The 24,641-nt window shown below is 38.8% G+C and overlaps 1 protein-coding gene across 1 annotated transcript in view; it reads right to left on the reverse strand.

Annotated features, from left to right (window-relative positions):
- Positions 1-24,641, reverse strand: part of LOC139743108 (uncharacterized) — a 77,301-nt gene that overhangs the window by 50,156 nt on the left and 2,504 nt on the right. Inside the window, exons 2-4 of the mRNA XM_071653613.1 lie at positions 16,631-16,735; positions 13,099-13,495; positions 10,957-11,112 (exon numbers count right to left, since the gene is read on the reverse strand). Coding sequence (XP_071509714.1) covers positions 10,957-11,112; positions 13,099-13,495; positions 16,631-16,735 — 658 coding nt within the window. The remainder of the gene's footprint in view (positions 1-10,956; positions 11,113-13,098; positions 13,496-16,630; positions 16,736-24,641) is intronic.

Here is a 24,641-nt window from a genome sequence, read left to right on the forward strand (position 1 = left end):
TATAAAGCTGTGCTGCCAATAAAAACAATAACCAATGGTGAATCATAATTACATTGTACATGTATCAGGCGCAGAATTAATGTACACATAGTAGTTAAAGGGTGTGTACAGTTCTGGACGAGGTGAGGATTTAACGTTTTGCGAGATATTAAAAAAACACTCTATGAGATGTCAAAGGGCATGCAATTCTAAGGGGTACCAAAAGTTTATTTGATGAAAATCGGTTTTGAAATGGCTTAGATATCCAAAAACAAGGTGAAACAAAGAGACCCTAATAAAAGGCGTGGCCTATCGCCTTTTATTATTATCACTTTTTTGAATATCTCAGCCATTTGAAAACCAATTTTCATCAAATAAACATTGAATCCTTCTTAAAATTACATGCTCTTTCATATTTCATAAGAGGTTTCTCATTATCTCACTTAGGAATGTTCAAAACATGAATCCCCACCTCAACCAGTACTGTACAGTCCCTTTAAAACCTAGCACTACATATGGTCGTTGTTGGCACTTTTAATTGCAGAGATATGAGGAACAGTGTCATATGGATAAGCATGCACTACCTGACATTTGTCAAGCTGTGGTGTGCACACAGCTCAGCCTCTACGATGTTGCAGTCATTATCCTGAATTAGATGGCGCTGCTAGTACATGGTGCCTATGTGCAAAAAATGATTACCAGGACTTCAAATGTTTGCACGATAACCACTATACTATCGTCATTCCTGATGATACACTTTGCATCTAGGACACAATAAAACAATCATGTTCCACAGTACACTGAACTGTTAATATTGAAAAGATTAAGTTACACTCTGTACAGACTACAACTGTAGTATAATCAAGCGGTCTTGATAGCCAACACTAGCTGTCATCTTTTATGGCTAAAATGTTGTCGCGCCAGCAGGTAATGTAAACAGTCGCTACACATACAGCTGATAATCAAGTACTGAAGTCCATAGTAACTACTGAGTGGTGATAACCATTAATTGACTCATCTGTCTGTCTGTGTGTGTGTCTCTCTCTCTCTCGGAATACACATTACATTGTGCACTAAAACACACATCTTCATATAAAGATGCTTCAACCAGGGATTTAATAGTTTGTGCTCAAGGTAAGCGGGCATATTCCATGATTTGTTTTTGAAAAAAATTATTTCCCTCTATTCCGGTAAATTGACTAATAAAAATTGAAAACCATCAAAAATTACATTTAAATTCACTTTCATATATGTAAAAATAAGTCTCTTTGCAATGTATAGGTGCAAACACAACAATTGAGGATATGTGTATAAATTTTCAAATTTCTCCATTTGAATAGTATGAAGCACTGTTCGCCTACATATACATGTACTGTAGGTGCTAAATATGCAGATCAGGCAGGTGCACTGTGTACCTGTAAGATACTCCAGGGCCGTAAGAGGGAACTTTTTCATGTTTTAAAAACTCTCAACAAACAGGAATATGCCCAATATCAAATGTATCCCCAGTTGCCTGGAGTGAAACACTACAATATACCTACCAATTGAAGCCGTTTTCAAGAACACACAAACACAAACACAAACACAAACACAAACACAAACACAAACGCACACACACACACACACACAAACACACACAGGCACATATACACACAGTTCATACAGACTCACAAAAACAATAATAACAGGAAAGGGCAGTGAGCAAGACCTGTAGGTTCCTTCAAGTTACTAGTATTGTGTTTCTCATTTCCCTTCAAGTTGATTGACTCACAACTGGGAACATTTTTTTTTTGTTGTCTCAGTCCTATTAACTCAACAACAACAACAACAACAACAAGATGCATGTACATTGTAGTCCAGAGTGGATGACATCATTTCCACTCATATGAATTCCACACAATTGTACACAAATACAGTTGTTGTTTTTTTACATACAATGTATTCCGTTTACTCGATATCTTATTGCTTTGAATGTATGGTGTAAATAAAACATGATAAGCAACATATTTGCATGCATCATATTATACAAATGATGCACAGGATAGAGTGCGTTAGTGTAGGCGTACAGTGCACTCGAGGGTATTTACAATTGTGAAACATGCACGAGGCGAAGCCGAGTGCATGTTGCACTACATTGTAAATACCCGAGAGTGAGCTACGCCTCCACTAACGCCACGAAATAATCCTGTGCATCATTTGTTTTATAAAATGGGGCAAAAATTCGAAAACTAACAGCATTTTTGAGCGTTTTTCACGTACCTTTGTGGGTCAAGACGTCCGAAGATGTTCGTCCCAAACATTTACGCACGTCGCACTCGGAAATCCCGCACATACAGTATAAGTACGATGGGGGGTTGGGTTTCCGGACACTTAAGTTCCCGCATGAAAACTTACTTATTTTACATAGAATGTGCACCCTTTACCTTAAAGACTTGATATAGACTCCTCATATAGGCCTACTAGACAACATACTCTGAAAACGGCGTGAGAATTAACCTGCTAAATCGTTGGATTTGCCCTTCAAAGTGACTCCATGTACGCGTCCGGTCCCACAACGCTTGGTCTATACTGTACACTGTACGTATGATACGTACGCCACACATGTTATGCACAAGGGAAGAAAGGCCGGCCGGCCGGCCGGCAGCCCAAACTAGAAGTTGTTTACAGGATTGACAGCGCGTATGCATGCAATTCAAAGGAGCCGCCGCGCGCACAGACGATCGGCAATAGGATTTACTAGTAACACGCAGTGCAATGGGACTGAGTAACCAAAGCACATGTGACTCATTTCAGCGCTTCCTATTGGCTACATTCTTGAACCCATTTTATAAAATTTCCTAATATGTAGTAGGCCTACAGTATGCGGTAATGAAGACCTATCACTGCATTGACAAAAAATAAAAATGACTGACGAACACACAAAATATCCTAATATGAATTCAAGTCTAGTACGTTTTCTGAGGAAGAGAAAAAACACAATGGCCACAACGATGACGTTTAAAAATACAGAAATGTGTTCAAAAACAACCTGGAGAGTAATGAATGCAGCCTTCACTTTTGACAACTTGACTGTCCCTGAATGATCTAAAAATACCTCACAAATTGTTTCATTTTCTATGAAAAGACAACAACAATGATCAACAAAAACCACACATCCCAGCAACAGCACATTAGCTCATTGGATAGAAATTGAAATTAGTCTGGGTTTCAGACTGGCTTATCTCTACCACTACGCGACAGACCAAAGTGAAACACTGGCTCTGAAGTGAAGTTTGCACCTCGTGTCATGTTCTAAGACTAGCAGCTAAGATGCTGCTGCATGGCTCCAACACAAGAACTGACTGACATCTCTGACAAATATTGTTGTCTTGAAGGAAAAGATTTCAACTGCATGTGAATTCTTTTCCATCATGATTTGTACACAAATAAGGTACCAAGGGACTGGAAGCCAGACTAGTTCAGAATGTGACAGAGCGGAGAGTTGCAAGCTGGCAGACAGAGATGAAAAGCTGGAGAGGTACCTAGCTTTCACACGTACCGAGAGTGCTACAATTTGAAACACGATTGTAATGACACATCACTAGAATCTTGTTTCAAACTAACCATTCTTGCTGTGTAAATGCAAACTGTGATCACGGAGGGTGATTTGAATCATAATTCCCATCGTGTTTCAAATGACGGTCCGGAGGCATTTCGCTATCACATTTCGCCAGAATTAAGCACGAAAATGACCGTGTGAACATAAGTGACCTCCAATCATGTTTTGGGGGCGGAGCTTACAGTGACCGTTCAACCACTTCCGTAGAAAGACCATGCTCTTCAACTGTTCAAACTGCAGTCAAAGCGCACACTTCTTACAGCTCAGAATTTGATGGGAACTTGGAAAGAAGCCAAACCCCCCCTCCTCGCTCTGAAATTCAAAACCGCAGAATCCGCAAAGCCTTCTTTGGTTGTGTGAATGAACGATGATTCAAATCATAACTGCAATCACGTTTGTAATTCAGCATTCAAATTTAAGCACTCTAGGTGTGTGTGAAAGCAAGGTTAGACAGCAGACTGACTGCTTGAAGGAGAAAGAGGGGCAAGATATGTGGTAGAAAAATATGGACAATATGTCAAACAACAGGACTATGTGAAAAAAAAAATAATGGGAGGGACAACACTAGCAAAGGGAAGAGCCACAAACAAAGAAAAAAAAAAACAGAAAAGGGAGCTGGAACGCCATCGATCTGCCAATCACACGTGCCCTTGGCCTGTGTCGGCACACGTACAGACGTTCTCAAGGCAAACACTTTGGCTAATACAATACATGGCCATTCTTCCGTGCACAATACTCTGTCAATTAAGGGGCACATGCTGGCAGCGATAATGGTGAAATTACAAAGATAATGTTAAACAAAAAAGAATTCACAGTGATGCATTGTTTACATTTGCTTCCTCATCTGTATTGTGTCTATATACAGCCCCCCTCCCAAAAAAAAAAAGAAAAAAAGAAAACACTGCATGAAAGAAATGAAGTCTACAGCTTCATCTGTGGGTAAGATTATCAAATAATGAAGTGTGTGCATTTTCATAACATTTGGAAAGCAAGCAGTGGTGGCATTGTATGAAATATAAAACTAATGTCTGTTTCCAAGACTATCACATTTCATAGAACATCTGCAGCATGTTTCCTTTCTTTCTTTTTCCCCTCTCTCTTAGAAATACACACACCTCCTTAAATAACTGACCCTGACAAAGCATTCCATCTCTCATAATTCACGAGAAATGAAAAAAAAAGAAAAATGATAAAGCAATATTTTTTTAATTTTTTGAAAGACTGAGTCAACCAAACTACATTCAACAGAACCAAGAAAGTATCTCTTGCAAAGAAACTGCAGTAGGTATAGAAGGATAACAAATGCAAGTCCTTCTGGAATTATTGCTATATATTGCACATATAAGGAAGCCTAAGAAATGTAAGAGTACGTGCGCCAGAATAACAATACCAGAATAACTTGTTTGAAAGTTTAAACTTCTTACAATTTCCTCCTTTTTGACTAGAAATGGGGAAACAACGGTAGAAAGGTATTCATCATCTTCTCGCAGGGAAGTGCCATTTCAAATAGTATAGTCCCCTTTCAAACTTTATGCACACAACAAAAAGAAAGCAGCATGGGCCTAGAAATCATGAGTATTGACTCAGTTAATAATACATGTATGCATAGTTTAATCTGAAGGTGTGACATCTGCTCTAAAAACTAATTATAAACATTTCATCGCCTAGTACATGTAAATCTGTTTTCATCAATGACTTTATGGCAGAACCTTGTGTGTATAATGTGTACATGTATATGCACCTGTGTGTGTGTTATGACTCCATGCAACTGTCATGGCAGAGAACGGCCTTATGAATCATGGCCTTCTCCTCAGACGTCACATGAGCGAATTCACGTCAGAATGCAGGCCCCAACGGGAGGGCCAGCGCAGACTACGGAACAGACGTCTCTGATGACGTGAGCTTTAAAGGGCGGCATCTTATCTTCAAATTAACCCAGGGCAACATTTTAACCATTTTCTTTTTTTAAGTTCATAAATCTAAGGTAAGAATCTCAATGGTATATACATTATCTACAAAACTTTGTAGAATATCCAAAAATATGCAAAAAAAAATCTAGACTTTGAGAGAAGATTTTGTTACACAAATTGTGCTGGAATCACACAACAAACTCTGGGTATCGTTCACTGGGAGGATTGTGTCAGTTTTTTTCTAATACAACTGGTGAACGGCCATGGCTATATTTGTGCATGTACACTAATAATTCTAATACTATAAAAATGCAACTAGAATCAATGCACTTTAAAATGGCATAAACATTTATTAGACAAGTCAGAATTGAGAGAATAGAGCAAAATAGTTCCTCCAGGGGAACTTAATTTTTTTTTTTTTTTTTGTCACAAATGACAGGCCGATACTTCATAACGTAGCAATATCCCTGTTCAGAAGCAACCATTTTATCATCATTTTGGCCCCACTGCATAATATGATTAGTACATCAATAACTTCCCACGGCATAATTGTCATGGCAACGAGAGACTCTGTAAGCTGATTGGCTGTTATCTTTGTGCTTGCTATTCCAATGCAGCAAAGTACAATTGTAGCACTAGTATACCAATACTTGTTACTATACTTCAGCAAAACGTTCAATAATTTGCATGCATTGACATTTCTACCATTCATGGCTTGATAATAGCATTGGCCCAGGGCCACTAGAACTAAATGTCGGGCCACCAAACTTCCAAAGAGGGTATCTTTTGGGGGACCGATTAGGCAGCTAAAATTCAAAATGAGTTTTTATATTTCCTTTAGGGTCAATACATTTCTTATTTGGGGGCCACCAAAATTTCAAGTTCAAAGATTGCAGAGGCCTGAATGGGCCGCCAGAGTGTCAAGACTTGTATACAAGCCTGCATTTCCAGCAATACCACCTCAAAAGCAACCCTTGACATATATATTTATCATATAAGCTAACATTTCAAGCAACACCACTTCAATATTTCTTTCAATCTTTTTACCCACGATCTATGAGGAATGGGGGCTACTATCTCAAAGACTTGACCCTTGGAACACAATTTCAAAATCTACACATCATTTCCATTTTCACTTTCCGAGTCTGACAAGGCAAGTCTAACTGAATGCTGCAAAGCATTTTACGATGGGAAATAGATAGAGGGCATGCGAGTGGGAGCTCTAATACAACCTCTGGCTCTATACATGCAGCGGTAACCTTGTACCCTGTATGTAGGGGGCTGGGTAATCAATTAATTGACAAGGTGCACTTGCACACATCTGCGCTGATGCAGACAGGCTGCCCATAAGAGACACAATGGAGTCTGTATTGTGTGGCTCTATTCTTGTTTGGGTCGAGGAGTATCTAAGACTGTCAGTCTCAAAGGCACCACCAAACACTGTCACATGACTCACTCGCTTGGTCAGCCTTACACAAACAAAATAATAAATTAACAAGCTAAAAATAAACAACATAAAAAACAACAATACAAGGAGGGGCGCGCAAAACTACGGGTAAAATACAGAGAGAGAGAAAGAGAGAGAGGGTGGGGTAAGGGGGTTGAGTGGTACAGGGATAAAAGGCAACAAAATGGCGGACTGGAATTATCTTCATAATAGCACATGCATATTTAAATCCCAATTTATGTACACTTGTACGTATAGCTTAGCCCAAAGTGTGCATTTCTGACGAGTGTACCCTGTGCCAGAACACAAGGAATTTCGGAGAAAGACAAAAAACTGAAAACACTGACACTAGCACTGCTTTATTACAATGTCAACATCATAATAATGATTTCGTGCAAATGCAGACTCATTTAAAATGCTGGGTTTCATGTGTTTATATGTTTATTTGTTTTTATGTTTTTATATAATACTCGGCAATTTTATAATTTGTATATCCCAAATTATAGATATAATCACTCCAGACGAACAATATGTTATGCTGGTCCTTCTTTATGGAATGCTTTGCCAAAGTGTATCAACAGTCTGAATTTATTTAAGAAAAGATATAAGATATACTTATTAAGTCAATAATTTTTCTGCTTTTGTATGGTTTCTAATCAAATTATTATGTATAAGGATTAACATATTAAGCTAACTTGCCTTGTTGTTTTGTCCCTTGTTGTTTTGTCTCTTGTCAGTTTTGTACTTAGTATTGTCTTCTGTTTAAGTTTTTATGATGTGTGTTTTGTCTTGTCAATGTATAATTGAATGTATATTTCTTGGGGATTGACCTTGAAAGACTGGTTTAAGCCTATGTTGATTCCTCCACTTCTCTTGATATAACGCCTATGTTTTGTATGTTTGTTATTTTGCCTTTATGATGTCCTTTGTATGCTGTCATGTACAATGTAATTGCCTCTTTTATCAGATTTGTGGAAATAAATTGAATTGAATTGAATTGAATTATGTGTGTGTGTGTGTGTGTGTGTGTGTGTGTGTGCGATTCAGAGTTGGCTGAACATATTCAGCCACCAAAATTGATATCCTCAGTGAAGGTGTGTCTAAAACCAGCTGTTGCATAGTGCTAACTTCACTACACATTTGGGGGCGTGTCACCACAAATACGGGCATAGAAAAAGTGCACTGAAGGACAGAGCTCAAACACGAGACTACAGGGGTAAGATGGACTCTCTGCAGTATGCCAATTAGGAAAGGAGTACTACTTGCTTTTGTATGAAATGACACTGAGCATTAACCATAAAACAAGCCTAGAAGAGCAATCAACTTAACCAACAAGCCAATGTTCTCATGGACAATCACGAAATCATGATGAAAAGGAGGTATTGATTATGTAATTAATCAACCTTGGTCACTAATTCCAGCAAACAAGCCAGTGAAATATGTATTCCCAGTATTATTCCATCTCCCAAAATCATTATGGAAATGAGGTATTGATTATGTAACTAACTATTATGAAACCTTGGTCACTCATTCTATCATACAAGCCAGTGTATTTTTTTATTATCATTATCCCTTTTTCTAAAATAATGCATTTCAAAACACATAAATATGTTGTAGGCAAATATAGACCTAAACTCTAGCCCATGACATACGATTGTATGAATAAATGAACAACCCGAAAATGCTGACAGGAGTAGAGCATACAAAACAGATTGCTCGGGAGAGGGAGAGCAGTTGGAGTGAACAAAAAAAAAAACTAGAAATGTCGCTATGGCGACTGGTATGCCTCCGCCATAATGCATGATTCTCCTAATAGGTCTATAGTACATGTGGACAATGTGTGATTACATTTTCACAAAATTGGCAAAATATTAAAATGACATGTTTGTCACAAATGTATTGAATGTTTACCTTCCTTGACCTATGTTTATTGGATGAATAGGAGAGCATGTATTTGGGGATTTAAGAACTTTAACTTGACTTTGACCATTTCATAAGTTTATGCACTGAGTAATTTTCAAGGTATGGAGAAAAAGCGCAATTTCTGTATTGAACAGTAATATCATTTTCATCTGGCCTTTGATTTATAAGAGAATCACTGTCAGGCAGAACATACATAAATTCAGCATGTTCTAAGTTTCAAGATAACTTGAGCCACTTCCGAGATATGGAGAAAGAATTAAGTTCAGCACTTTCACTTGATCTTTGACCTTTTGACCTTTGACCTTCTTGGCAAAAAAAAATCCCAGAGAATCTCTATTGGGTTATACATGCATACATCAAGTTTAAAAAAAAAAGTCCTGCTGGCATTGCATAAACATAAGGAAAATAGTAAAATTTTGAAGTATTGCCCTTGACCTTTGACCCCTGACCTTTGACCCCATGAACCCTAAATTCCCTAGATAACCACTGCCAGTCAGTAGATGCATATATATACTATGTTCCATGAAGATACCTTGAACAATTTCCAAGATACAGAGAAAAAAGTAAAAATTTAACATTTTATTTGACCTTTTGACCTTTGACCTTTTGACCTCATGACCCCAAACTTTCACCAGAGAATCTTAATTGGGTAGTACATGTATACACTAAGTTTCCAGAAAATATCTTCAGGCATTGCATAGATATGGGGGAAATAGTAAAATTTTAAGCATTTGACCTTGACCTTTTGACCTTTGACCTTGAGCATGTGCACCCAAAAGTTGATAGGCACAACTTCACCCCCAAATACACATACATGCCAAGTTTCATTAGTATACCTCAAAAGGTTTTGGTAGTTACCCTGTCCACAAAATTCATTACGGACGGACGGAAGGACGGACGGACGGACGGACGGACGGACGGACGGACAACCCGAAAACATAATGCCTCCGGCACCACTTCGTGGCGGAGGCATAAAAATCTGAAATAAGTGATATTAAGCACAGCTTGCCGTGGCCACCATGCTATAAATAGGAGACCAGCCTCTCACGTCACACAACATACGCACAAGCAGTTGCTGTGAGTGGTCGCCTGTTTCGCCTCGTTAGGCACCAAGGTACACAACGAGCCTACAGACAAACGACAGGACCCTAATGGGAACAGCGGCTGGAAATCCCATCATATTGTTAGATGCTGTGGGAGGTCTCTCTCTTTCTATCTCTCTCTCTCTGTCTCCCTGAAGCCTTTAATTGTTTCAAGCTGTGATGACACCATTGTAATGCAAAAATGGCATTCCACGAGTCATCGCGACGGTTAGGAGCCAAGTGACCGCTGATATACCATTCCCGTTCACAACTGACAACAAAACAGAAGATGATCCTGACAAACGTGAGGTACCATACATCGAGGCCAACTCAAAAGATTGCCTGTCAGTCCAAGGTTCTGTTGCACAAGACCTCCAATGGTAGCAATGTTGGAACAATTGCCACTACTATGGGCAACAACCAAAATAATCTTGAAAGCTGATTTGCAATTGTTGTGTTGTGGTTCCCAGCAAGGCATTTAACACTGGGTTAATCTTTACAGAGTAAGGTGTAAATAAGCTAATAACTCGTCAATTTAGTTGGCTCCTGATATACTTGGTACATTGTAGTATCAGAATTGTACAAACCAAAGGTGTGTGGTAGGAATGGGCAGATTGGACATCACAATCCAAAACTCAAATTAGAAGACTGAAATATGACCAATACTCTCAGAATATTCGGTTTTGTTATATTCAGTTATGAGTTCATCGATCCCACAGTATGACCTCAGTTAAAGAATTTCCTTTCTTTTCTTTTCATACCAACAAAAGTTTCATCAGACCTTTTCATTTAGACAATTAGGACTAAAATTACCAGATTAACAAATTAACAGATACCCGGTAGAATGATTAAAAGTAAAAAAGAGACAAATCTAGAAAAATTGGAAGGAGTACAAGGATCAAACACTCATCATGAGATTCTTTCAACATGAGATCAAAACAGTATATGAGACAGCTGGAAAAAAAGAGAGGAATACAGACATGAAATTCACACTGTAAACTAAAGAGAAACTGTTACCTGATATATCAAACTTTGCGGCCTGCACACTGCTGAACAACCTCTGACGATCGATGGACGGACATCGGGCTTCAAGCTTGTCAGCAACATCCACGTCTGTTGCTGTCTTCTTCCCTGCTGCCTCTGACATGTTCACATTGTCTAGTAGAATTGTACCTGCCAGACAAGACAATCAAATCAGTATGCCTTGATTTTCTCTCGGCAAAATAACAAAGTGTAACCCACATGGAAATATTCATTAACCCGCTGAGGACAAGCCTCGAGTATACTCGGGCAAGTGTCTATGGAGAAATGCGCGTTATAGTAAAATCAGCCTGTCCTCAACGGGTTAACTGATCTAATCAAATTCCCAAATGCTCCCTGGATGGGCTTCCTAAAGCAGAAATAGCACAGTTTGTCATAGAGCTTGATAACGATTCAGACTGGGAGAAAAGAATTGCTTTTCAGTTTACCTCGTTCTCCTCAGTGGAGAGATAAAATAGAGTTTTAGACAAAAACAAGGGGAGACAAACCATGAGTAATCCACAAGAAAGAGCAACGTTTCCTTTGTGAGCTATCATGTCATCATCTTGAAAAAAATGCAAAATGAAGAAGTCTCACAAACAATATGTTGTCGGTTGAGAATGATAAGGGCGTTAAGTGACCACAAAACCCAAAGTGTTCGAGAGGACTTAAAGCCCTTCTCTTTCTCAACAGACGATGTGTAGTCTTGCATAATGTCCACTTGACTATTTTGAAAGAAAAAAAAAGCATGAACACAACATTGTAAACTTACATATGTGGTCCATACAGAAAAAGAAAAAGAAAAGCAAAAAACAACCTACAGACAGCTAAATTTTATGAACCCATGAAATTCACTGCATTTTTCAGTGAGTATGGACTGACACTGAAAAAAAAAATCCAGGTAGTAACAGGTTAAACACTCAGTCCATGAGACATTGGCTGCGTTTATCAACTCCTTTTCTCGGCAGAAACAGGTTATCCAAACAGCTTTCAAGGAATTTTTAAGAGTTGATAAACGCAAAGCTGTTTTGAAAGCCCTTTAGGAAAGCCTTTTACGAAAGGATGCGTTTATCAACTCTCCTTTCTCGGCAGAAACAGGTTATCCAAACAGCTTTCAAGGAATTTTCACGAGTTGATAAACGCAGAGCTGTTTTGAAAGCCCTTTAGGAAAGCCTTTTCGAAAGCCCCAAATTTGTGACGATCCAAACAGGTTTCCTAAACAGGTTATCAGAAACCTGTTTGTAAAAGCCTTTCGAAGTTGATAAACGCAAAGCTGTTTTGATAGCCCTTTAGGTCGCCCTACTGTGGTTACGCAACCATGCGTTTCCGGTTTCTGAAAAGACGCGCGCCACGTAAAGTGCACACGAGTACGTGTACACAGGTGTATACATACAGCTGTGTGTAATGCATGCATATGCTTGGAACAAGAAGGTGTTTCTTTCACCAACAAGGTTTGAGAAATAGAGTAACAACAGTCTCATTCCCTTTGATCCCATGTCTCATGCCGCCACTCAGAAATATTTGAAGTATGTGCTAAACTGGAGCTGCCTCACAGATACGCAGGAAGACAATTGATTCATGTGGCATTGTGTCATGACTCGCCACTCTCAAAGGAAGATATGTCTTTATGATGGTAATTGCTTTTCGCCGTCCCGTCTCAGAAAACAAGCGGCACATTAATAGTACAGGCAGTCAGGGCTTTGGAAAGGGCTCTCGAAAGGGCTATGGAAAGGGCTATGGAAAGGGCTATCGAAAGTTGATAAACGCAGCCGACGAAAACAAGCGGGACATTAATAGTACAGGGAGTAGACAGGGCTTTCGAAAGGGCTATGGAAAGGGCTTTCGAAAGGGCTATGGAAAGGGCTATCGAAAGGGCTATCGAAAGGGCTTTCGAAAGTCGTTTAAACTGGGGAAAGTTGATAAACGCAGCCATTGACATGTCTGCAAGTGTGCCACAACAGTTCTATAGTCATCACACAAATAAAGGCTTTGAAATATATTAGGCTGGTGTTGAAAATAATTTCACATACCAATGGATGTATGTATGTTTGAAGAATTCAAATTCGCGTCCAGTGCTTTATCCCACTTTTGATAATAGACCATCATCACTAGCACAACAAATTATTAAATGACACTCACCTAATAACAATTTGATAAGATTAGGATCCAAGATTGCTGCCTGCTCCTCCAGGAGTATCCTAGCCACCAGTGTGGAGCAGGACCCAACCATCTCCAAGGTAATGCTGATGGTCCTGCTCCCATCATCGTGGCGAGCGTTCGGGCGATGATCGATCACTTCCACCACGTGCGAGTCCAGCCAGGCATCCCTTCTCACGGTCACATTGTGGTCCACGAGGGTCACGGACAGATTTGGGAGGGACTCGAGTGCCACCTCGTCTCGGCACACAAGGTTCTCCAGGCACACTCCGCACTCTGGAAGCAAGTGGGTCACCTCCGTCCTCAGGGGGAGCTCGGATCGAGGAACATTCAAGACTGGTATGTATGTCCGGACTTCCTCATCTCCTTTGTGTGGTTTCTAGATGGAGAAACAATAATTAGGAATTCTCTCTATGAATTATTGATAGGAAAAAGGCATGGTCATACAACAAGCATGTTGATAAGTGAAGACTGAACTGCTGCTAATGCAATGTACAGCCAGCTTTGGCAAATTACTTTTGTCATTATTTAAATGGACCTCAGAAATCAGGACACAAAACCATCTCCCTTGTAGGGTCACCATGGTAAAGTTAAAAAGACTCTTAAACTTTCCATTGGAGATCATGTGTTCAAATCCCATCAAGTGCCAAGTCCTTGGACAAGATATGTTTACCACCCCCATGTCCCTCTCATACGTGGTAATGCTAGGGTAATAATGATGTCAATGCCTTCTGGTAGAGCAGTGACTTTGCCAAAGAAGAGGCTACCCTGGATAAAGAAGATGATTTCATTAGCTTCTTTTTCTTTTCTTTCCATGAGATTTACATTAAATGTGATCTCATCGGATTGGAAATTGATATCACATCTGCTTTCCATAATGTTGGCTCTTATATTTCTCTTTTATTCACTTCCCGATACAAAGTCAGGTGATAAAATAGCATGGTTACAATATAATCAAACTTAATAAGATTAAATTATAGAAATTATAAAATGAAATTATGGAAAAAGTATAGTTGAGCTCCTGATATTCTCCTCTGAACAAAAAACAAACAAAACTTCCCAAACATATGCTTCAGTGGCTGGAAAGAAGAAATTAAGATCATGTGACATTCAAGGACATTCTCATACTTTCAATCAGCAGCTGTTTTCTTTTTCTTTTTGTCCTTTTTTTTAATGCAAAATGCGGGTGAATATTTTATGCATATCAATGTTTATGAGCGATTACATAACTATTCCTGTACTAGGCATGTGACAATTGTTAATTTTGATTCCCCAATGGGTTTCCTTGGCTTTTCCTACACGTTTGAGCACCCTTGATTAATCCTCCGATATATTCATCGATGGCAAAATTCAGTTCCTGTTTATCCATACTTTAAAAACCTGGCAAAACATAATTTATTCCCGGACTAGACTAAAAGACCATGGATGCACAGATTGTGCTAATTATACATGGCACCTAATCACAGGCATAGAGTAACCTTGTGCAAAAATAGATGCGCCACACTGCATTTGCCGTTAATTTGAGTGCAGTTTCAGGGTCACAAACTTAAGAAATCCAGTGAGTCATGGCAACAGGGGACCGTCATATATCAACCAATCAGCAGCCGGCCATGTTTGTTTGGGACGAACTCTGCACATGCATATTACCACAGCAACTGTGCCATGACAGAGCAACAAATTGCACAAGACCATGTGCTTACTCTGGACCTTGTGATGAACAATGACCTTTGTCGAATGCAAGGGAAGGGGTGGGGGTGGGAGGAGACACCAATAACAAACATCCATTACACACTGCATAGATGATACATTAATTTTTAAAAACAGTTTAATAAAATTTGCCATCATTTTCCAACATGGGCTTGGGCTAAATTTAACAGTCCTTGGTAAACTACTTTCTTAAGCTGAAGCTTTTTGCTCGTTTGTTTGTTTACTTAAAATTGTTTTTACTGGCTAGTAAGCAGGAGTATAGAGCATACGTGTACATGTGTACCTACATGTATACAATGCAATGTAGGGATCAACACAGTCAGATCATAAGCTCTTCAGAGAGCACTGTCGAGCAGCACAGGAAAATGATCATTGCGGTTGCCATACAATGTATCTAGATGTACAGTACATACATGTATTGAACATCTACTATCTGAAGCTACAGATTTTTGTATGGTTACTAATTAGCATTCATAACAACCAAAATGGACTACATCAATCATTAACAGCAAAGGTTGACAGTTGACCATAATTGCTATACTGCATTTTATTATTACTCTATACATACCCTTGCCATACAGGTTTCACACACACACACACACACACACACACACACACATACAAAAGCATGGGAATTCAACAATACAGTGTAGTAGCTTTACAGTAGAAATCCCTTTGGGAGCCCTTTTCATATATCTGCAAACACACAAACACACACACATGGAAAGAATTGGAAATTTGGCAATCACGAGAAATATCGCCTAAAATGTACCTTCCTTCCTCATATTAACTTTAAACTTATCTTTTTCAATAAAACTGTCTTTCCCATATCAAAAAGCATATTACTTGCAGAGCAGTTTGCATATAAACAAGAAATTGTTATGCTTTTAATTTCTCCTGTGTATACCCTCTTTAAAACAAGCATAACCTGATGAGCATTTCTGTTCATCTATCCTTCTTGTATATTTTACAATGGTCTGGCAAGTCAGAAATTCAAATTTTTCTGGACGAATAGATTACATAAAAGAAAACTATAACAGAGTGCATCATATAGATTGCTGAGCAAATATACTTCATTACACATTTGGGTATCAATCGACAAACCATGATGATGATTTTGACATATTATGCATGACTTAGATAATATGTACAGGTTGCTGAAAACTAGGGCAACATTGAAAATGTTGATGGCAATGGTAGATTTAGACCAATTTATCTCCCAAACCATCACGTCCATACCCTCTTTTAACATTTTACCTATCAATATAGGCTTATAAATTCTTCCCCCAGCTTATCCCCACACCTTAACTGCTTGGGCTAATGAACAAAAGTTCAGAAATTGTTATTTCACAGTAAAATATCATATCAAAGCACTGCACTCAATATCATAATGGCACATAAAGAGAAACAGTTTGTCTTTCAGTTATTGATTAACTGAACAGCAAGATCGAAAAGATATTCCTTGGATTTGCATCACATTTAGACATGCTTATTATACTCTTCCATTCAACTTGAAACAAGATATCAAACTGGCATTGTGAGTTGAATGCCAAAAATTATCTACATGTAGCACAATGAGCTGCTATCTTGAGCAACAGAGGAACACTACACATTTAAATACCATTTTTATCTTTATGAAGTATTCTAGTCATCGCCTTCTTGGCATTTTATCATGAAGGAGACAGTTTTGTTTCTATTTTCTCAGCAAAGACAAGTATACACATCTTTAAAAAGGTGTTGGTTGTGACAAAGATTAGCTTATAAAATTATTTCCATTTAAATAGACTGGTTTCACATATATCCTTACCTGCGACAGGTGATAGGCATACGTTATTGCCGAGACCGTTGAATCCAGGTCACATGCTTCATTCCCGATCACCAGGTGGACCCGATCGGTCTGTGAAATTGATTTCTGCGAGAGAGCGTGAAGAAGTAATATATAGCAAATATTCAATCTTGAAGCAATGCACTCGGCTTTGGTGACTACACCACAGGATGAGTTGGTCCCTGGACCCATATAGTCACTGCAATGTGTCATTTGGCATATAATGTGGTACCTTCTCACACGGGTTAAATTATGGCTACTAATATTCAAAGCTATCAATACATGAAATGTCTTCAACACTTGGGTCAATGCATTGAATGCAGTTAGTAATTGTCTTTTTCTTTTCTTTTCTTTTTCTACTGATGTGATTCATTTAAAGGTAATGCATACAATGTGTACATGCTGAATTATGTTGTACCTTACAGTCACTCCAAGTCCATTTATCTCCAAATGAGCATGTTCACAAAGTCAGCTATCTAGAAATGCGCTGAAATCTGGTAGTAAAGTTTTGAAGACATACATCATCCCTTTTGCATGCAAATTTTTGAAAATTTGGTGAGAACACTTAGGTATTGAAGAAAACACTATTTGGAAACCTCCTGTAAATTTTGAACTCAAGAGGGTCTTTATTTGTTGAGTTAAATTGATCGTTAAGATTCAAATAATTTTTTTGTACTACGATAAAATTACAAATCTAAACTACTAGTCCAGTTTTACAGACCTGTGTGATGCACTTACATGTATGTAGTTCATGTAAGTGGTGTGTTGTTATTTGCCATAGATAACAAAGTAAAAGAAGCTAGTGAATTCTTCCTTTCTGACAGCTTTAACATGCATATCTTTTGTTCAAAGTATAAGTATCATATTACAACCACAGGAGGATTAGTAAATGCAGCTGTGCCTCGTACACAGAATACGTTACGGTGAACAACCTTCAAACATCACAGAAATGTTATAGTTTTATAATATAGTCTTGTCATTCTGGTGGAATATATCATGTTCTGTGCTATTTGGGAAGGAATGCAAAAGGGATGGCCCATCTGTAATATTCCACTTAATCTTAATCATACTGTAACAACGACAAATTAAAACAACAGCTGTAATACACCATGACACGTTGATTACACTAATTTCCAACATGTTTCAGGGTCTGCGAATCATGACCAAAAAAAGAAAGAAAGAAAAAAGAACGATACGCAGGTCTCCAAATGTGTGACTGTCATTGACCATGTATTTTTTTTTTCTTGCTTGCTTTACTTGCTTGTTTTCTTTGATCAATGTCGTCTGCAACTTTTTCGAGCAAAGATAGCGTGTAACCTCAGTATGACACCGCGGTGGAATCAAGGCTGAAGTTTTAACAAGTGTTTGAGGATGAGTAATTTCTGTAAAAGAGCACTGTGTATTTCCCATGCAGGATAGACTGGTATATATACAGTGTATCTGATATATACTTCCTGGTTCAAAGCATTTACCGGACAAACGGCAGAAATATTCTGTTGCATAATCACAATGTGTCACCTCCTTTCGAAACCCCTTATTTACAGTGACAAAGAATCTGTGTCAGGGTGATGGTAAAGTGTATTCACATGCTTGACTCCTGCAGAAATTGATACTGGTCTAGTTGTCCAATGCACGTCATCAGGATCAGCATGTACTCAAAGGTCAAATCATTGATTCCACACTTCTAGGCCAGGGGTAGCAGCATCCCCATGCATCAAACTCCAGGAGGTTACATTGTATACTCGAGGTGACATTATTATCTCCCCCAAGGAAGGAGATTATGTTTTCATAGATGTTGATTTGTCCATTTGTTTGTCTATTTGCAAAATAACTCAAAAAGTTGTGAATGGATTTGAATGAAACTTGCAGGAAAAAAAATGATATTGACACGAGGAACTGATGATAAAATTTAGGTAGTGATCTGGGAATTTGTATGGATTTTTGAAGGATTTTTTATCTTTTGGCAGATAGGGGCGATGAACTTGGGAGTTCAAGCTGCATATTATATTTGAAATATGCATACGCACTCTAAAGTGCGTGCTCTGCTTGGGCAAGGCGCCATGTAGCTGGAAGCTGATGACATACACCAAAACAAGAGGCTTCTATATTGGGAGATTGGGCCATTTTCAGCATGCATGTATAATAGGGTATGGGTGGAAATGAGCTGCTTGCCGTAGGTCTGCGCTCTACGAGTGTTTTTCTAGTTATGATAGTTTTTTTCATGTGCGAAATTGCAATTTTAGGAACCCTGTCTAAAGAGACATGGTTTTATGTTGAGTATCGTATTCAGAGAGATGCTTGGTTTGTTGCAAAAAAGGCAAAACTAACTCCCAAATCAAGCAGGCTTCTTCGAACTCTTCTTGGTAAGACATAAACATATATTCTGAAGTTCTTATGGAGCCCCTCGCAGAATCAGAAGGACTCGGCAGTTTGCTGAGCAGTGCATCTGAGTTCACTTTCATATGATATATTTTTTACAAGGAATGAAAGAATGCAGTGCTCAATATTAGTAGAACACATCAATGAAAGTTTGAGGAAAAGCAGACAATCCGTTCAAAAGTTATGAAGTTTTGAAGTTTCAATGCCGCCATCGCTGGATGAGAAGACTACCACAGCTTGTGATGTCACATGTGTAGAACAATATAAAGAAATGTATATTGAAAATTGAACATATTTTCAGGGTTTTTTTCTTACATTATAAAGGAGCATGACTTGCCTCGTTTCGAAGGCAAGGGGAATTATTAAACATATGTCAGTAGAGAGTTGAGGGAATGTGTACTTTTTTCCAAAAATTACATATTGTTCTAAACATATGACACCATACTGTACAGTGCAGTAATAGTCTTCTCATCCAGCAGTGACTGCACAGAAACTTCAAAAATGTATAACTTTTGAATGGCTTATCGATATGAAGGTGAACTTGTCTTTTAAAAACATACTACTATTTACAGTACAGGAACACAAGCATTGTGTAGAGAAAAACTTTGCACCCTAATCAGCAGGCCAGTTTAGTTGTTGACTAGATGTCTAACAGCTGGCCTGTAAATACTGTACGCCTCTGTACGTCAGTGAAAGTACCCAAATTTGTCACTTCCTGTGATGGTGAACTTTAGGACTTCCACCCGACAGATTGGGTGCCCTTTGTTGTGCTCTGTTGCCAAGGTTAACAAACATGTTTCTCGAGGGGGGAACCTGGCAAGACTCAGGTTCATTAGTGTGTTTTGGAACGAGGCATAAGGTGAAAGGCTGTGGCAAGTCAAGTTGATCTCTAAACTTAAAGAAAAAAATGGCCAAAGCACCTCTCCATCTTGAGTAAAACTGCAAATACTCAAGCATACACATATTAGTGTCATCGTGGGTGAGAACCCAAGAAGAACCATCTTACCCAAAATGAAACAATGGTCTAATTGTAAGAAAGCTATCTTTTTTAATAAGCATGCTACTATGGAGCATCTTCCTGCAGAATTTATTCGACAACATTTTTCAGAGTAAAAATACAAAATGTACAGAGTAACCTAAATGCTTGGTGTTGCACAAACAAAAGAAATATAGCAAGAATGATTTAAATACAATACAAGACAATATATTGTAAGCAAGCAAATACATTGTACAGCTGCAGTTAATCATTTATCCAAAATTTATTAAATTAAATTTAAAAATATTTACATGAAGTCAGCTAGATATGTTTAGAAAGGCACACCTTAATGACAGTCCTTCTAACTTATATTTGCGAATCAATTACAGATTAAACATTTCTGTCTGTCTACTTAGAGTACTGAAAAGACTTGAATGTTCCTGTCTGATTCTTGCCTTTTTTTCATGCCACCCAGTGTTTGGCTCACACATTCCTCATGTGATTGTAAATATTTCCTCTAGTAATATAAATTGCAGCAGCACGACAAATGCTCATTATTTTGTCCCGACAGGATATTCATTGTGAAGGTCCTGGCTTAACACAAGCTATCAGTCTCAGACATCACAACAATTAACGAGGGTGTGGCAGCCTCCACTTGAAAAGACTGATTGAGGAAACTATCATAAAGGAACCCATTCGCACTCCTAGTGTAGCTCTGCTCCACCCCTATCCCATCTTAATTCTTCCAACGGCTGACCCTCTGATCGACACCCCCATGTTGATTATCCCCACGACTCAGTCCAATGACACGAATGACGTCTATTTGCCGTTCCCAGGTGTCCTGTCCCTAAAATGCGCCAACCCAGGAATTGCCAATTACAGTTTCCTTAATTAATGCTCACCGTGGACACGGAGAAATCCTGCGACACGTTCATAGCAGTAGAAGGGGGCGGGGGATCACGAACACCTAACATAGATTTCCCTCCCTCTAATCCCCCAAGCACCCTCTGTGCCGGACGGATCACATTGGTCTAGATGGCTGTCACATGGTGATATGCCAATATGATTTAATACAAACTTTTTTGATGGGTTGCCAAAATTTTCTCTTCATTACACACTATATAATCACCTGCTATTTCAGACATCGACACACCCACTTGGTCATCTCTTCATATACATCCACTGCCATAGTTCCCATTACAACTTATCTTATTTTTGGATGTCTCTTCATATACCACTGCCTTAGTTCCCATCTATTATCTTATTTTTGGACATCCAGTCTCATATCATTCAATCTCAAGTTTGTCCTACAGCAGCCAAACCATTATACACAGGAACACAACAAAAACAAGTACATGTCATACACATCTATACGACAGACAGACAGACATATAGCCCAAATTCACAAAGGTGGTTTAGATTTTAAAGACCACGGTCTAAAAGAAGCGTGAAATAGGCATACCTTTGACATGCATGTATCAACGTACATTTGTTACTGGACGTCTGTTTGTGTATATGCAATCTGTCACTCATATTTATGCAGTTCTAAGAAATTTGCACAAACCATGGTTTATAAATAAACTACTTTCATGAATTTGGGCCACAAACTGATGTATAAGTTGTATGTCACCTGTCTTCAAGTGTACAAATTTGTACTTCAGTCTTACAACAGATAGACCTTTATTGCATGAAGCACAATCCTTCTGTTTGACCTTGCTTGACTCAAGTGGAAAAACAAAAATAAAACGTCATTGAGCAGTGAAACTACAGCATACTATCAACTGAGTTGGTCTCACTTTCTTTCACAATCACTATATCTTCCATTGAGTGCATTAAGATTGTTTGTTTATGGTGTTTGATTGATAAATCTTGACCACTGATCAAGGACTCCAGGACTGAATCTTAACTCTAATATTCACCAATGCATATCTAGTTGTTACATTCGACTTACAATGAATAACAATGTACATGTACATAGTCTGTATGTGACAGAAAATCATATTTGGCTACATTTTGGTGACCTTTCACTTTGACCTCTGAGCTTGTCTACATATCATTTCAAGCAACTAATTCTTGATTAAGTTCTATTGCTTTCACCAGACAATACAATCTTTGGAAATTCAAAGATGATGTTACAGCTAGGAAATGTCTTCTTTTTTTTTTCACCACAGGTTAATACGTCAGAGACCTTTGAGCTTTGAACTTGAGGGATTTGGCCCGAATTCTAATATAAAGTGCATCTACAACTCATGTAACACACACATACCTGGCCAGGTACAAGGAAAATCCACTGTAGGGATTTTCTTTGATTGTGATTAACGAGATCTGGGAGAGAAAAACAAACAATGACCCAAAGGTGTACTGCTCCAATATGTGAAGTGCATTTTATTACCCTAACTGCAATATAGTTACCCTGGCCCATGAGGCAACTACACAACCACATTGGTAAACAGAAAACAACAACAACAAAAGCAGACGGAAAGAAAACTATCAATGTAATCATCTCAGATAATTGCACCAACTGAGGAGATAGCAGAGATATATCCTCCCTCACGAGATGTATCTGTCACTCGCAAACAGGACATTGTACTTTAATAGTCAGTGGTAAAGGGCGCCATCTCTTGGCAGTTGTGAAAAAGTGAGTTAATTCTATAGATGAATCCGACTTCAGAGCACTGTAACTTATGGCAGCTACAACTGGGGGGGGGGGGGGGGAGGGGGGGGGGGGGGGCTTCCAAAGAAGAGCAAAAGCACTTTCAATGGGTTATGCAATGAGCCAAGTGTGTTGCTATGTCAGTGCATAAATCATCTTTTTGTAAGGCATACTTGAAGCCCCCCAGTTAGAAATTACCATAAAAAACAGTACCCAGACCGAATTGGTCTATAGATCTCCCCAATAGACTCTATTACCTCCTGTAGTATGAGATGATGCATATTTGTACATTTCACAAAATTGATAGATACTTTTCACATATCCTTACCTAACAGTTACAATGTATAAATCATACACTACGGATACATTCACTATCTCTCTCTCTCTCTCTTTCTGTCTCCCTCTCCCATAAAGTCTTTTTTTTTAAAGCTTTTAGTTGAGAATAAGAAAATGTATCCATGACTCAACCTTAACGCTGTCCAAAATTTGACCGCCTGCTACACAACATGAGCATCTGCAGTACTTTTGAAAGTCATCCTTCTATCAGCTAGACAAGCATATTTTACATGCCCAAGATACCTGGTACTTGGGTAGTACCATCTCTGAGGATCTTAGGTGGGAAAAGCACATCGCCAGGACAACCCAAAAAGCTAACTGGGTGTTATCCCTCCTCTGGAGAAACCTACACTTCTTCCCTGTTAATATTAAGAGAATAGCTTATACTGCACTCATGAGATCTCTCCTTGAGTATGGTGCCACATCCTGGGATCCATACCTTCAGAAGAATATGAAAGTGTACACAGAAATTTAGTTTTCTGACACTGTAGGTTATCGTACTGGTAACATCCCTGTGAAATATAAGAGTGCAATGTTACTCACATACGGAGAAGTAGCAATATATAAAGAGACATACAGTAGAGCAATCTCTAAAATGTCAAAAATTACATACGCCTTGATCTAAGAGTAGTCGTCTGGCGTTATCGACTGCATTCAATTGCGTAGTTCTATAATTTTCTGTACGATCAGTGTACTATGATACTCTCAAAACATGGAAATGTCCACATACGCAGGTAGGTTGGTGCTGCCACGCTGCACCGCGCCGCGCCACTGACCAGGCAGCCGTGGCAGCATCTACTCATGCGGATGCATATGGCTCGATGAGGCGATACCGATAGACAGTATTCGATATAGCTGTGTGCAGACGGAGGCGATCAAAGGAAACGAGCACACACTGATGGTCTACGCGCGGCTACTATTTTCAGATCTGGCTACTGCTGCAGCACGCACTAGTGCGTGCTGATTTATTAGAATTAATATTTCACAGTTTGGGGCTTTTTTTGTGATGGGATGGAATTTTCTCTAGAGTTCTTAGGACATGCTCTCACACCTCTCAAATTTAAATTTTAGGGGAGAGTTTCCCTTTAACTGACTGAAGAACGTGCAAAGAAGAGCAGTACAGTTCATCACAGGAAACTATGTTTCCAGAGAAGAGGGCTTTGTCACCCACAAACTGGATGAACTCCAGCTTCCAACCCTACAAGAATGAAAGAGGCAACTCAAACTCACCCTCTTCTACAAAGTGGTCAGGTGGTTGGCGCCAGCTCTTCCTATCTAAAATTTTGCTCAACCAATAAAACCTAAACGACGTATCCGTGCAAAACAATTTGAAAATTTTACTACATCCAATATTATCTAATGACAAGTGACACACAACAACAAGTGTTATAACCCAATCCATGCACAAACTGACCAGTAGTTCTGGTACTCTTATTTTCCGTCTATAATAATCGAGTGGAACCATCTAAGTGACAGTGTTGTAATTTTCGCCTCCTACCAACTCTTTCAAGAAGGCTATCTATACATCCTTTTAGAACACCCTGCGCCCTCTCTCTACTGATGCGTTTGGTTAAATGCCCAAAAGGGCCCTACATTGTTTGCAATTTGTATACATCCAGATCCAGATCTAGACCCATTCGACGATTTCT

The sequence above is a fragment of the Diadema antillarum genome, unplaced genomic scaffold, assembly GCF_040938485.1.
Source record: "Diadema antillarum isolate AM-2024a unplaced genomic scaffold, OU_Dant_1.0 seq00001050_RagTag, whole genome shotgun sequence".
Lineage (NCBI taxonomy): Eukaryota > Metazoa > Echinodermata > Echinoidea > Diadematoida > Diadematidae > Diadema > Diadema antillarum.